General features: G+C 42.6%; 1 protein-coding gene across 12 annotated transcripts in view; it reads right to left on the reverse strand.

The window, feature by feature from the left end:
- Window positions 1–13,422, reverse strand: part of PTPRU (protein tyrosine phosphatase receptor type U) — a 78,385-nt gene that overhangs the window by 43,736 nt on the left and 21,227 nt on the right. For all 12 annotated transcript variants that reach the window (XM_072750502.1, XM_072750499.1, XM_072750509.1 and 9 more), the window contains exon 8: window positions 3,325–3,633. In XM_072750502.1, coding sequence (XP_072606603.1) covers window positions 3,325–3,633 — 309 coding nt within the window. The remainder of the gene's footprint in view (window positions 1–3,324; window positions 3,634–13,422) is intronic.

Below are 13,422 nucleotides of genomic sequence, written 5' to 3' on the forward strand. Positions count from 1 at the left end.
TGTGCTCTGGGTTAAAATGAACAGCTAACAAGGCAACTCTACTATCCAACCACCAAATTGATAAAATGAAAAAGACAATTCCAAGTGTTGGTGAGGATTCAGAGCAACTGCAATTTTCACACACTGCAACGGAGCATGCAAACTGGCATGAGCACTTGAGGAAAACTATCTGGATATACCTACACATCCTATAACCTAGCCGTTCCACTCCTGAGCATTAACCAATCAGCAATGTGTGTATCTGCACAACCACCCTGCCAAAAAAAAAAGAATCTACAAAGATTTTTCTTTATAGCACAATTTAAAATAGGGTCAATAAATGTGGTATATTCATATAATGGATTATTCAGTAATAAGAATGAATTCCCTAAGCTGTCTACACAACATGGCTGGCTCTCTCAAGCACAGTCAAGGGAAAGAGAAACCAGTCAGAAAAAGAATACACATTGTATGACTCACTCCATTGCTATAAGGTTCAAAACCAAGCAAAAATTAATCTACTGCATTACAGGCTGTGATAATGGTTATCCTTGGGAGGTTGTGAGTGGGAAGGTACGTACAAGGGGCTTCTGGGGAGCTGTGAATGTGATTTTGTGATCTGTGTGTGGGTTATTCTGGTGGGTCCAGTCTGTGAGAATTCACTGAGCTGCCCACTTGAGGTAAGTACACTTCCTAGAAGTATTATACTAATACTTCAATGGAAAGTAACAAATATTAAGTAATAAGCAGTTATTGGAGAGAGGGAGGGACAGAGAAAAAAGGCCATGCAGCTCAAGTGAGGCCTGCCTGGTAAGAGCAGGGTAAAGCAGCCACAACATATCTGGTAGGCAGGGGGAAGGGCAGACAGAGGTCAACAGATTTTAACAATGGAGGGGTCTGATGTTGAACTCGAGGCTCATTGTGAAGGGTAGTAAAACAGGCCACCTCAAAATATACCACTTTGGCATAAGGATTATTTTGAGCTAAAGCAAGAAGAAGCAGATACAAGAAAAGTTCTCTGCCCTACCCATTTGCCAAAAAGCAGGATATAAATTTGTAAAAGTGCCACCTTCCCCTCGCTACCAGGAAGGAGAGAAACACTGAGACAACTCTAGACCCTAAGCAGCCCAGAAGAATCTACATAAACTTTCCGAACTAGCCCTTACCTACCAATGGTTTTCCCATATAGTTGCCTTCACATTACCTAGAATCTCAAAGTCCTTTTCCCATCATGTTGTTTCTCAACAAATTCATTAAAACACTACATAAGCCCAAGCTCTAGCCACTCCTTTGAGGTACTCATCAATAAGTACTCCCAAGTGTGTGTGTGTGATGCACATGGTAATAAATTCCTATCTGTTTTTCTCTTGTTAATGTCTTTTCTCAGGCTAATTTATATGGCCCAAACCAATGAGCCTAAGTAGAAAGAAAAAAGTTAAGTTTTGTCTTCTCTGCATTTGCAATGTTTCAGGGTAAATGGAGGGGGGGTGGGGCGGTGCTTTGTGGAAATCAAGGAAGGAGCTGAATTTTCTGTCTGGGCCACTGCTATGCAGAACAGAAAACACCACATGTAGGGAGTCAAGAAAAATAACCAACCAAGGAGTTTCGGGTACCTGCAGGTTTGCAGGAATGTGGGGGAAGGCTTTGGATCTGTGCTGGCATTATAGCACTCCTGTTAAGAATGAAAACTCTGAAGCAGACAGCCAGGTCTGAAATCCAGTTCTGCTACCTATCTCCTAGCTATGTGACCTCACCTAAAATGGCGATAGTAAACAGTCGCCTACCATCTAGGGTTGTCATGGGGATTACACGCATTAATACTATATAAAAAGCATTCACAATAGTGCTTAACATGTAATAAGTGCTTAAATAGAGCACTGCACCTGACAATGACAGAACACACATTTTTTTCAGATACACATGGAATATTTACCAAAATTTAACCATGTGCTAGGCCGTAAAACAAGGATCAAATTTCAAAAGACCAAAATTAGAGTATGTACTCTGACCACAGAAGAATTAAGCTGGAAATCAATCACAAACAGATAATTATGGAAGTCTTAAAAATCAGGCAATGTAATTCTAACTCTTGAGTCAAAGAAGAAATCACAACAGAAATTAGAAAATATTTTGAACTGAATAATAACGGAGGCAGAACATATGAAAACCCATGGCATGCAGCTACAGCAGGGCTTTGGGGGAAATTTATAGCTTTGAATGTATATATAACAAATGAAGAAAGTCTCAAAATCAATGATCTCATAAGCTTTCATCTCATAAAGCTAAAAGAACAGCTGGTCAAATCTAAAGAAAGTATAAAAAAGGAAATACAGAATAGAAAATGAATATACAATTAAGTAAATCAACTAAGCCAAAAGTTGGCTCTTTGGGAAGATTAAAAATGTATACACCCCTAGCAAGAAAACAATGAGAAGACACAGATCATCAAAATCAGGAAAGAAAAAGGGGACACACACTACTGATCCTACAGAAATTAAATAAATATAATCAGATATTATAACCAACTTTATGTCAAGAAATATGACAATTTAAGTGATTCCTTAAAGCCCAGTATACCAAATAGATACTAGAGTAGAAAATCTTAATATTCTGATATCTATTTTAGAAAGTAAAACTGTGGTTAAAAAACATTGCCACAAAGAAAAATCCAGGCCCAAATGCCTTCATTGCTGAATTCTTTCAAACATATAAGGAAAAAATATACCAATCTAACCCAAAGTCTTCCTGAGAATATACCCATCAGGGACACCTGAGTGGCTCAGAGGTTGAGCATCTGTCTCTGGCTCAGGGCGTGATCCTAGGATCTGGGATTGAGTCCCACATCGGGCTCCTTGGGAGCAGGAGAGCCTGCTTCTCCCTCTGCCTATGTTCCGGCCTCTCTTTCTGTGTGTCTCTCATGAATAAATAAATAAAATCTTAAAAAAAAAAATACTAGCCATCATTACTTTGTTGTTATAGTTGTTTTAATCGTAAGCGAAAAAACTTCCTATACAAATTTTAGCCTCGGGACACCTGGGTGGCTCAGTCGGTTAGGCATCAGACTCTTGATTTTAGCTCAGGTGGTGATCTTGGGGTTGTGAGATCAAGTCCTGGCTTGCACTCTGAGTGGAAAGTTGGCTTGAGATTTCCTCTCTGCCTCTCCATCTGCCCCTCCCCCACCCCATGCTCGCTCGCTACGCGCGCGCGCTCTCTCTCTCTCTGTCTCTCTCTCCCCACCACTCTCTCTCAAAAAATAAATAAATAATTATTTTTTAAAAATGTTCATACTTCAGGGTGTTTGTGGGAGGCACTGAATATGCCAGGAACCAGGGCTAGGACTCTTACCATCTTCGTCTGTCTGGAAAGTGACCTCCTTGCCCTCCTTGCGCCCTTCAGGGTTAGTGAGGATGAGCCGCACGTGAACATTCCGGTAGGGCAGAAGGTTCTTGATGGTGTAGCGGCTGACTCCCTGCTCCATCTTCACACATTCCCGGATGGTCTGGTTGTGGCTGCTGCCCAGTGTATAATGATAGCACAGGGACACCGCATATGTGTGGCAACGTGTCACGTTGTAGCCCAGAGGCTCCCACTGAAGAGTCAGCTGGCGGGCCTGGATCTCAGCGAAAGCCAGGCCTTTGGGGGCCCTCATGGGTTCTGGGGAACCCAGGAAGCAGAGAGAAGAAGGTAGAGGAAATAGGAAGAGAAGAAGTGGGAAGGGAGAAAAAATATTAGTCAGCTGCTGAAATCATCCATCCTTTGTCCTCAAGAGTTAAAGAGACCACCTAGAATGTTGTGCAGGGAGTAGAAGTATGTGCTGGAGTCAGGCGGGGCTACACCTGAATTCCAGCTCTGCCACTTGCCACTGGCAACCACTGGCTGAGTACCTTTGCCTCTCCAGCCTTAGTTTCCCCACCCACAAAATGGGATAATATGCACTACCTCGTATGATGGTTGTGAAGTTAAAGGTAATGTGTGCAAAGCATGTTTGACAATGGCTAGCACTCAAAAATGCTAGCTACAATTTTTTTTAATAACACAATTCACTGCCTATTTCAAGATCATCCTGGAGGTCATCAGGACAGTCTGAAATGACCAAATGCTGTATTTTTCTTAATTTATTAATTCCAAACTTGTTCTAAAACAGCTTATAATAATATATACCATACAATAATAACACAGAGAAATCAAGATGATGGGTGAAATGACAGCCAAGTAATTAAATAATGCCAGAGAACAATAAGGAACAGAAATGTGTGCCATTAGGTCCCATGCAGGTCTAAAGATAAGGTTCAGATTGGGCAGTCTGTTGCCTGGCTGCCCAAGCAAAAAGGGAAATACAATCTGTTATAGAAGGGTGATGATAATAATGACAGGAGGGACCTGGGTAGTACAGTCAGTTAAGGGTCTGACTCTTGATTTCAGCTCAGGTTGTGATCCCAGGGTCATGAGACGGAGCCCCAAGTCTAGCTCCATTCTCAGGGAGGAATCTGTTTGAGATTCTCTCTCTCCCTCTGCCCCTCCCCCACTGCACACATTCCCTCCCTCTCTCTCAAATAAATACATAAACCTTTAAAATAATAACAATAATAATGGCAGTTAACATGTACTGGGGGCTTTGTATGTGCCAGGCATTGTTCTAGAGGCTTTAAAATGCTTTATCCATTGAATCCACTCCGTAAGCCAGTATATAGGTGCCATGATTAGCCCTGTCTTTTTTTTTTTTAATATTTTATTTATTTATTCATGAGAGACACAGAGAAAGAGAGGGAGAGACATAGGCAGTGGGAGAAGCAGGCTCCATGCAGGAAGCCTGATGTGGGACTCGATCCCAGGACTCCAGGATCATGCTCTGAGCCAAAGGCAGACACTCAACCACTGAGCCACCCAGGTGTCCATGCCATATAGATGTAGAAATGGAGACACAGAGAGATTAAGTAACTTGCCCATAGTCAGTCACACAGATAGTCAAGTAGAGAAGCTGGGATACAAACTTGGACAGGTTGCCTCCAAAATCCATGCTCTTAACCACCACTACCTGCCTCCCTGTGAGGAAGTCACTGTCCAAAAAAAAAAAAAAAATGACACCAATGCTTCAGGAAGGATAGCTCCCCCAACATGAGGGAGGAGCACATGACTGGGCTCTACAGCCTCCTGATGAATCTGCAAAGTCACTTATAAAAAGAGAGAACCCAAGGCTTCTGAAGCAGAGGCAGGATGGAGCCCAGATGCTCAGCACTAGTCCTACACCTGCACTGACCAGCTGCGTGATCTTAAATCTCTGGGCCTCAATTTCCTCATCTAGGAAATGATTGAAGAAGCCAAAATTACTGACAATCTTCTCTTTCTTGCACCCTAACTCCATGAGATGCAGTTTCATTACCCTGAAGTTCCACGAGCACCTGCGAAGCATCCTCAGTTAGAGTCTCTCACGACACGCTTTAGAGAACAGATGAGAAAGAACTGCTGTTTGGCCTCTCAAGATGGTTAAGTATGACCTTCTTATCATTTTTACATGATTCATTTGCTCACGATGCTCTTTACAAAGGAGACACAAAGGGAAACACGGGCCCAGACTGCTCTGGACTCGGGAGTATATGAGCAACACAGCTTTCGATGCCAGCCCAAGTACAGCACAACACGAAGTTCTGTTTCCACCAGAGTTTTGCTTTCTTCCCCAAGCTATGGGCAAGTGTCAGCCCCCAGATACCTATCAGGCACCAAAGAGATATTTCAGCACCTGCTAGGAACAGGGCCCACCACTTGACTTCTTGCAGAGTCTGGCTCCCTTCTCCCCACAAGTGAGGCAGACCCAATTCCTACCCGACAAGAACACTAAGGTCCAGTCCCACTGCTCACTGCAATCCCGAGGGCTGCTGGTTGCAAGCCCACTCACCATGTTTCCTCTCCCACCCCTAGCCCATAGAGTTTTTCCCCGTGTTTTTCTTTGTGATTTTGTCTTAACCCACGTTCTTAGGTGTTTGAAGTGGAAGGAGATTTTGTGTGCACCTCACTCTGCCACCTTGTTCAGAGATCATTGCTTTATTCCCTGACATCCAGGCTCTGATCCTGGCTGCCCCAGGGTGTCTAGGGAGCCAAGTGCCATTGCTTTATTTGTTCCCTGCAGCACTGCTCGCATCCCCGCCCCAAGGGACACGAGCCCTTTTCATCCCTGCAGGTTTGGCCAACGTGCACTTCTTTTGTCATCTTGCATAGCATTTAGAGAACGGCATGAAAAGTTGCATGTAAACTGGTGACACAGGCTGGGCTGGGACTATGACAAACAGGACAGTAAATGTCCTATCCAAAAGGGACAGCTGCTACTCAGCTCCAGGCAATGTTCCCATGAAAGACTATAGATTCAGGATGTCCAGACCCTCCTTTTCTTTTGTTTTTAAAGATTCTATTTTTAAGTAATCTCTACACCAACTAGTGAGGCTCAAACCCACAGCCTGGAGATCAAGAGTCGCAAACTCCACGGACTGAGCCAGCCAGGCACCCCGAGATCCTCCAGTTTTTTAAGAGAAGCCAAAAACTCAGATTTTATGTGAAACCTCCAGGTTTTTAAATACTGGCAACCTACTCTGGTTTTGGTAAAACCCACTTTGCATGGCACAAAATAACAGACCTCTAACCTGGAAGGTGAAACCTCCACCTTCATACTTGGGTACCTCACTCCCCCAAGCCATGTTAGCCCCCATCTCCCTCACTGGATTGAAGAGTCTTTGAAAAGAAAGCTCACTTTCCTCTTCTCCCCGAACCCTGATCAAATCTGGGCAGATCCAGGGGCTCAAATAGTTTGTTGACGACAGACTGATATGTTGATTGAGGGGTGTGAATTCATGAGTCTCTCTGTTTCCAAAAACCATCTGGCACCCAGACATACTCTCTTCAGCTGCCAGCACACACTGGCAAACAGAAAATGGGGGCCTTGAAGCCCCACCCCTCTAAATTCCACTGGGCTGCAGGCCACTGAGAGATCAAAAGTCAAACGCTCACGAAAACAAGGAGGCTCACAATGAACACCTGTTAAATTGCACCAAAATGTGTTGATTTTAATGATTCTAATTGCATGCAATAACCCCGTACCATTCAACTGTTTCTCCTAGAAGGGTCTTTGGAATGGGGTCGGATGCTCCAAAGTTCAAATCCGATGGGCTCTCCAAAGTGCAAATCCTATCTCCACCTCTCATTAGTTCTGTGACTTTAGGCAAGTTGCTTTGTTCCCTTTGAACGTCAGCTTCCTTGACTGAAAAATGGAGATAGCTGCACCAGCTCTGAAGAGCAAGTGGCAGAGTCACAGGCAATGATGTAAGCCAGACCTCCCAGCCTCTCGTAATTAAGAAACAAACACGTGTGCACTAAGGCTAAGATACCAGTGGAAGTATAAATTAGTACAACCATTTTTTAAAGCAATATATGTTAAAACCCTTTCTTAACCCACTCCTGCCTATATTCCAGATATTACTTAGGGGGTGGAAAATCGCATAAGCACTAAGTTTTTCAAGATAGTATTACTTATAATAATAAGGATCTGGAAACATCATAGTCCAGCAATATGGAGGCACTCCAGGGGCTTCTATAAGCCAGTAAACATAATTATAAACAACACAACACATGGAAAACCACAAAGCAGAGGAAGCAGAGTACAGAATGCTTTCTCCATCCCAAGGACAAGAGTATAAAGCTGTGGACTGTAGGCATATGGGCAGAGATTCGAAGAAGACAGAAAAACTGGGCTAGGATGGCAAGGTTTAGCGTGATTTTCTTTAAATGCCTTTTCCTGACATTATATTGCTTTTTTTTTTTTTTTTTTTTTTTTTTTTTTACAGTAAATCGTATTGCAGAAAGGGAGTTTCAGGGAGATGGGGGAGAGGACAACACAGCTGGCCAACAGCAAAACAACTTCTGGCCAAGGCGCCTAAACAGGGCGCTGGGGAGAGGGGGACGTCAACGAACCAAGAGAAGCATGTTGTTAAAATGGGCAGGACGAGTTGTTTGGGTTTTATCTGTCTGGTCCCAGGCCCCAGCTTCCATCCTCGCCAGCCTGTGTGAAGTGTTCAGCAGTTCCTAGGACAACGTGGGCACATCAGCCCATAATGGCACCTGCTGTCACTGCGGCTGCTGTTGTTTCAAACACTTCTCTGGAAATCAGGATATTGAAAATTTTTCTCTGACTTCTATGGACTCACTGGGTAGATCTGGGCAAGTGACTAACTCTAAATCTCAGTTTACTCACCTGTAAAGTGGAAATTAGCCACCACTGTCATCATGAAACCTGCAGTTCTGACACATTGTATGATCCCAGGGAAGTGCCTCCCCCTCTCTGGGTCTCAGTTCCCCAATCTGTACACTAGGAAGAGGAGAAGAGAGATTGCCTATGGACCCCCTGGCTCTGATTTCTTTTATTCTGAACACCTGAGCAGAACTGGCTTTGAAGAGTTAAAAACACCGTAAAAATAACAACTGTCATTTGCTGAGTGCTTACTGTATGTCAGGGCCTACCTTCATATGTATTCAGTACATTTATAGGCAATTATTTGCATTTAACCCAAAACACTGAAGGCCCGAGGGTACAGGCCTCACACCTCCTCTCTTCCATGTACATTTATTCCCTAAAATCTAAAGACTGAATCCAGAGTTCTCAACCCTGGCACTACTGACATTTTGGACTAGATAATTCTCTCTTGTGGGGGCTGTTTGTGCACTATAGGACGTTCAGTAGTTTCCCTGGCTTCCTCTACCCTTCAGATGCCATTATCACTCCACCCCCAGTTGTAATAACCAATGTCTCCAGACACTGCAAATGTCTCCTGGGAGACAAAATCACCCCCAGTTGAGAACCACCAGGGTAAAAGATCTCATCCAGTCTCCTGGCTTTAAATACCATCTGTGTCTCTACTGATGACTTTCAAATTTATATCTGCAGCCTGAACTTCTTCCCCGAGCTCCACTCATAAATCCATCTGCCTGATGGATATCTCCACTTAAACGTCTAATAGGCATCTCAAAGTCAACTTTTCCAACACAGAACTCCTGATCTACAGCACCCCGTCACACCTGTCCCTCCGCAGTCTGCTCCTTTCCAGTAAATGACAACTCCATCCTTCCAGCTGCTCAAGCAAAACACCTTGGAGCCATCCCTGACTTCTCTCTATTTCTCCCTCACTTATTGCATGGCTGGTCTATCAGTAAACGCAGTCAGCTTGACCTTCACAAAAAACGCAGAAGCTAACCACTTTTCACCACCTCTACCACTTCCTCCACCTGACAGCCTCCACATCTCTCAGCCACATGGTTCCAGCAGCCTCCTCAGTGGTCTCCCCTCCTTGGCCCCTCGCCCTCCTAGAATTTATACTTCATAAAAGGGCCCGAGTCATCCTTTTAAACAAAGTAGATTACGTCATCCTACTTCCCCCAGCAATTTCTCCAGCTTCCTGTACAACTCAGCCCCTTACCTCCTTCAGGTCTTGCTCAAAAGTCACCTTCTCAGTAAAATGGTCCCTTAAGCCTTTTTTAAATAACAATTATCCTAACCCCACACCTAACTCTCCCCCCCACACCCCAACTCTGCTTTATTCTTCACAGTGCTTATCATCATCTACCAAACCATATATCTCACTTGTTTTACTGTCTCCTTCCACCAGCATGAGTTCCATGCAGAGTTCCCACAAGACAGGAGGAACTCATATGCCAATGGCCTTGGTCTGTCACAGTCATGGTCCCTAGCAACTACAATAGCGCCTGACCCATAAGATGCATTCAATAAACATTTGTTGAATGAACCTTAACACCAACGCCGCATGGTAAAGATTTGTATTCTTCTCATCCTGTAAAACAAGGGGATGAAAGCTCCAAGAAGTTAAGTAACTTGACCCAGATCCCTCACCTAGAAAGTAATTCCCACTGGCACACTCTGATCCACCGCCCAGGGTCTCTTAAAATGTGACATTCAACTGGATTTTCAATGACTCCCCAGATCAGCTTTTTAAAACACTTAAGAATAGAGACGGACAAAAAGATAAAAACCTTGTATCTTAACCAAATATTAATTCAAAATGGATCATGGACTCAAATGTAAAATGTAAAGCTATAAGACTTTTAGGAAAAAAACAGGAGAAAATCTCTGAGATCTAAGGCTAGGCAAGGAGGTCTTAAACTGGACAACAAAAGCACAGCTCATAAAAGGAAATTTTGACTATCTGGTCCTCATCAAAATTAAAAATGGTTGCTTTGTAAAAGCCCAGGTGAAGAGTTGAAAAGACGAGCTAAAGCAGGGAGGAAATATTCACACACTGCACATCCAACAAAGGACTAGTATCTAGAATATATAAAGAACTCCCAAAACTCAAAAGGAAAGAATGAATAATCCAATTAGAAAATGGGGGGATCCCTGGGTGGCGCAGCGGTTTGGCGCCTGCCTCTGCCCCAGGGCGCGATCCTGGAGACCCGGGATCGAGTCCCACGTCGGGCTCCCGATGCATGGAGCCTGCTTCTCCCTCTGCCTATGTCTCTGCCTCTCTCTCTCTCTCTCTCTGTGTGTGTGACTATCATAAATAAATAAATAAATGATTTTTTAAAAAAAAGAAAATGGGCAAGAGGGGCACCTGGGTGACTCAGTTAAGTGTCTCCCTTCGGCTCAGGTCATGATCCCATGGTCCTGGGGTCAAGCCCTGCATCAAGCTCCCTGCTCAGTGGGGAGTCTGCTTCTCCCTCTCTCTCTCTCTCTCTGCCCCTCCCTCTGCTTTTGCTCTCTCTCACTCTCTCTCTCTCTGATAAATAAAATCTTTAAAAAAAGAAAAGAAAATGGGCAAAGACCTGAACAATTGACTGAACAGGATGTACAGATGGCAAAAAGCACATGGAAAGGTGTTCAACAACATTAGGCATTAAGGAAATGGAAATTAAGACCAAGATGGGATATCACTACACACCTCTCAGAATGGCTAAAAAAAAACAATGACAATTCCAAATGCTGACAAGGATGCAGAAAACTGGGTCACTCATACATTGTTGGTGAGAATGTAAAACAATAGAGCCATTCCAGCAGTTTCTGATAAAACCAAATATGCAATTATCAAATGACTCATCAGTCACACCCCTGGGCATTTATCCTAGAAAAGTGAAAATTCATGTTCATGCAAAAATCTGTACACAGGGCCTCCTGGCCTGGGTGGCTCAGGGGTTTGGTGCCTGCCTTTGGCCCAAAGCGTAATCCTAGAGACCCAGGATCGGGTCCCGCGTTGGGCTCCCTCCCTGGAGCCTGCTTCTCTCTCTCTCTGCCTCTCTCTCTGCCTGTGTCTCTGCCTCTCTGTGTGTCTCTCATTAATAAATAAATAAAATCTAAAAAAAAAAAAATATGTATACAAATGTTCACAGCAGCTTTATTTATAATAGCCCAAAATAGGAACCAGTCCAGATGTTCTTCAACAGGTGAATTAATATTCACCTGTTCAACAAACTGCAGTGATTCCACACCATCATATGCTACTCAGCAATAAAAAAAAAAAAGAATGACTGATATACCTAACAACTTGGATGAGTCTCCAAGAAATTATGCTGGGCAAAATAGCCATTCTTTGTGCCAAGACAATTCAATGGGAAAAGAATACTCTTCAACAAATGGTACTGGGACACCTGGACATTTACATGCAAAAGAATGTGGTTGGTCCCCTACCTCACACCTCACACCATATGCAAAAACTAACTCAAAAATGGATCAAGGGCCTAAATGTAAGAATTAAAACTATCAAAGTCTTAGAAAAAAATAGGAGCAAGTCTTTCTGACTTCAGACAATGGTTTCTTAATATGACATAAAAATCACAAATAAGGGATCCCTGGGTGGCGCAGCGGTTTGGCGCCTGCCTTTGGCCCAGGGCGCGATCCTAGAGACCCGGGATCGAATCCCACATCGGGCTCCCGGTGCATGGAGCCTGCTTCTCCCTCTGCCTGTGTCTCTGCCTCTCTCTCTCTCTCTCTGTGACTATCATAAATAAAAATTTTTTTAAAAAATCACAAATAAAAACAAATTAGACTTCCTCAAAATGAAAAACTGTTGTGCTACAAAGGACACCATTAAGAAAATTAAAAGGCAACCTACAGAATCAAAGAAAATGTTTGCAAAAATATCTGATAAGTTTAGTATCCAGAATATATAAACAACTCTTACAACTCAATACTACAAAGACAAATAACCCAACTTTAAAATGGGTAAGAAATCTGACTAAACATTTCTACATAGAAGAAATACAAGTGGCCAATGAGCACATGAAAAATTGCTCAAGATAATTAACCATCAGTGAAATGCAAGTCAAAACCACACTGAGATACCATTTCATACCCACCATGAGGGTTATAATCAAAAGACAGATAATAACGAGTATTGGTAAGAATGTAGAGAAACTGGAACCTTCATACACATAATGGGAATGTAAAAAATGATACAGCTGCAAACAATGCAATAGTATTTGGCAATTAAAAAGGGTAAAGAAAAAACCGTGTCACAACACGGATAAACCTTGAAAACATGATGCTAAATGAAAGAAGCTAGTCACAAAGACTATATGGTATATGATTCCACTTATACAAAATGTCCAGAAAGAGGCAAATTTACAGAGACAGAAAGAAGATTAATGGTTGCCTCAGGTACCAGCTTTCTTTTTGGGGTGATGAAAATGTTCTAAAATTGATTGTGGTGATGGATGCACAACTCTGAATATACTATAAACCACTGAATTGTACACTCCAATGAGTGCTTTTATGAGATGTGAGTTATATCTCAATATACCTGTTACCAAATTTTTAAAAATCAATTTCAAAGGGTTCTATACTATATGATTTCATATTTATATAACATTTTTGAAATGGCAAAATTCTAGACATGACAGGCAGATTAGGAGTTACCAGGAGCTGAGGTTGGAGGAATTGAGAAAGGTGAATAGAAAGAGCCACACAAAAGAGTCTTAAATTGACTGAACAGTATCTTGACTGTGGCAATAAACACACAAACCTCTAAACGCGATAAACTGTATAGCACTAAATATTCACACAAATGGAGACAAGCAAAATCAGGGAACTCTAAGATCTGTGAGCTATGTAAATATCAGTATCTTCATTGTGATATTACCTTACAGGTCTGCAAAATGTTACCATTCAGAAATAGGGTAAAGGGTGTATGGAATCTCTGTATCTTTTCCTTTCTTTCTTTCTTTTTTTTTTTTTTTTAAGTACTCTCAACACCCAATTTGAGGCTCAAACTCAGGACCCTGAGATCACAAGTCACATGCTCTACAGACTGAGCCAGCCAGGGCCCCCTATAGTTTTTCTTACAATTGCATGTGAATCTACAATTATTTCAATAAAAATTCCAATCAAAGAAATATACTGAAATCTGTTCTGTTCTATTTCCCATTTCTCTTCAGATTAAACAAGAGTGTCCTCTGGTG

This window comes from Vulpes vulpes, chromosome 2 (assembly GCF_048418805.1).
Source record: "Vulpes vulpes isolate BD-2025 chromosome 2, VulVul3, whole genome shotgun sequence".
Taxonomy (NCBI): Eukaryota; Metazoa; Chordata; class Mammalia; order Carnivora; family Canidae; genus Vulpes; species Vulpes vulpes.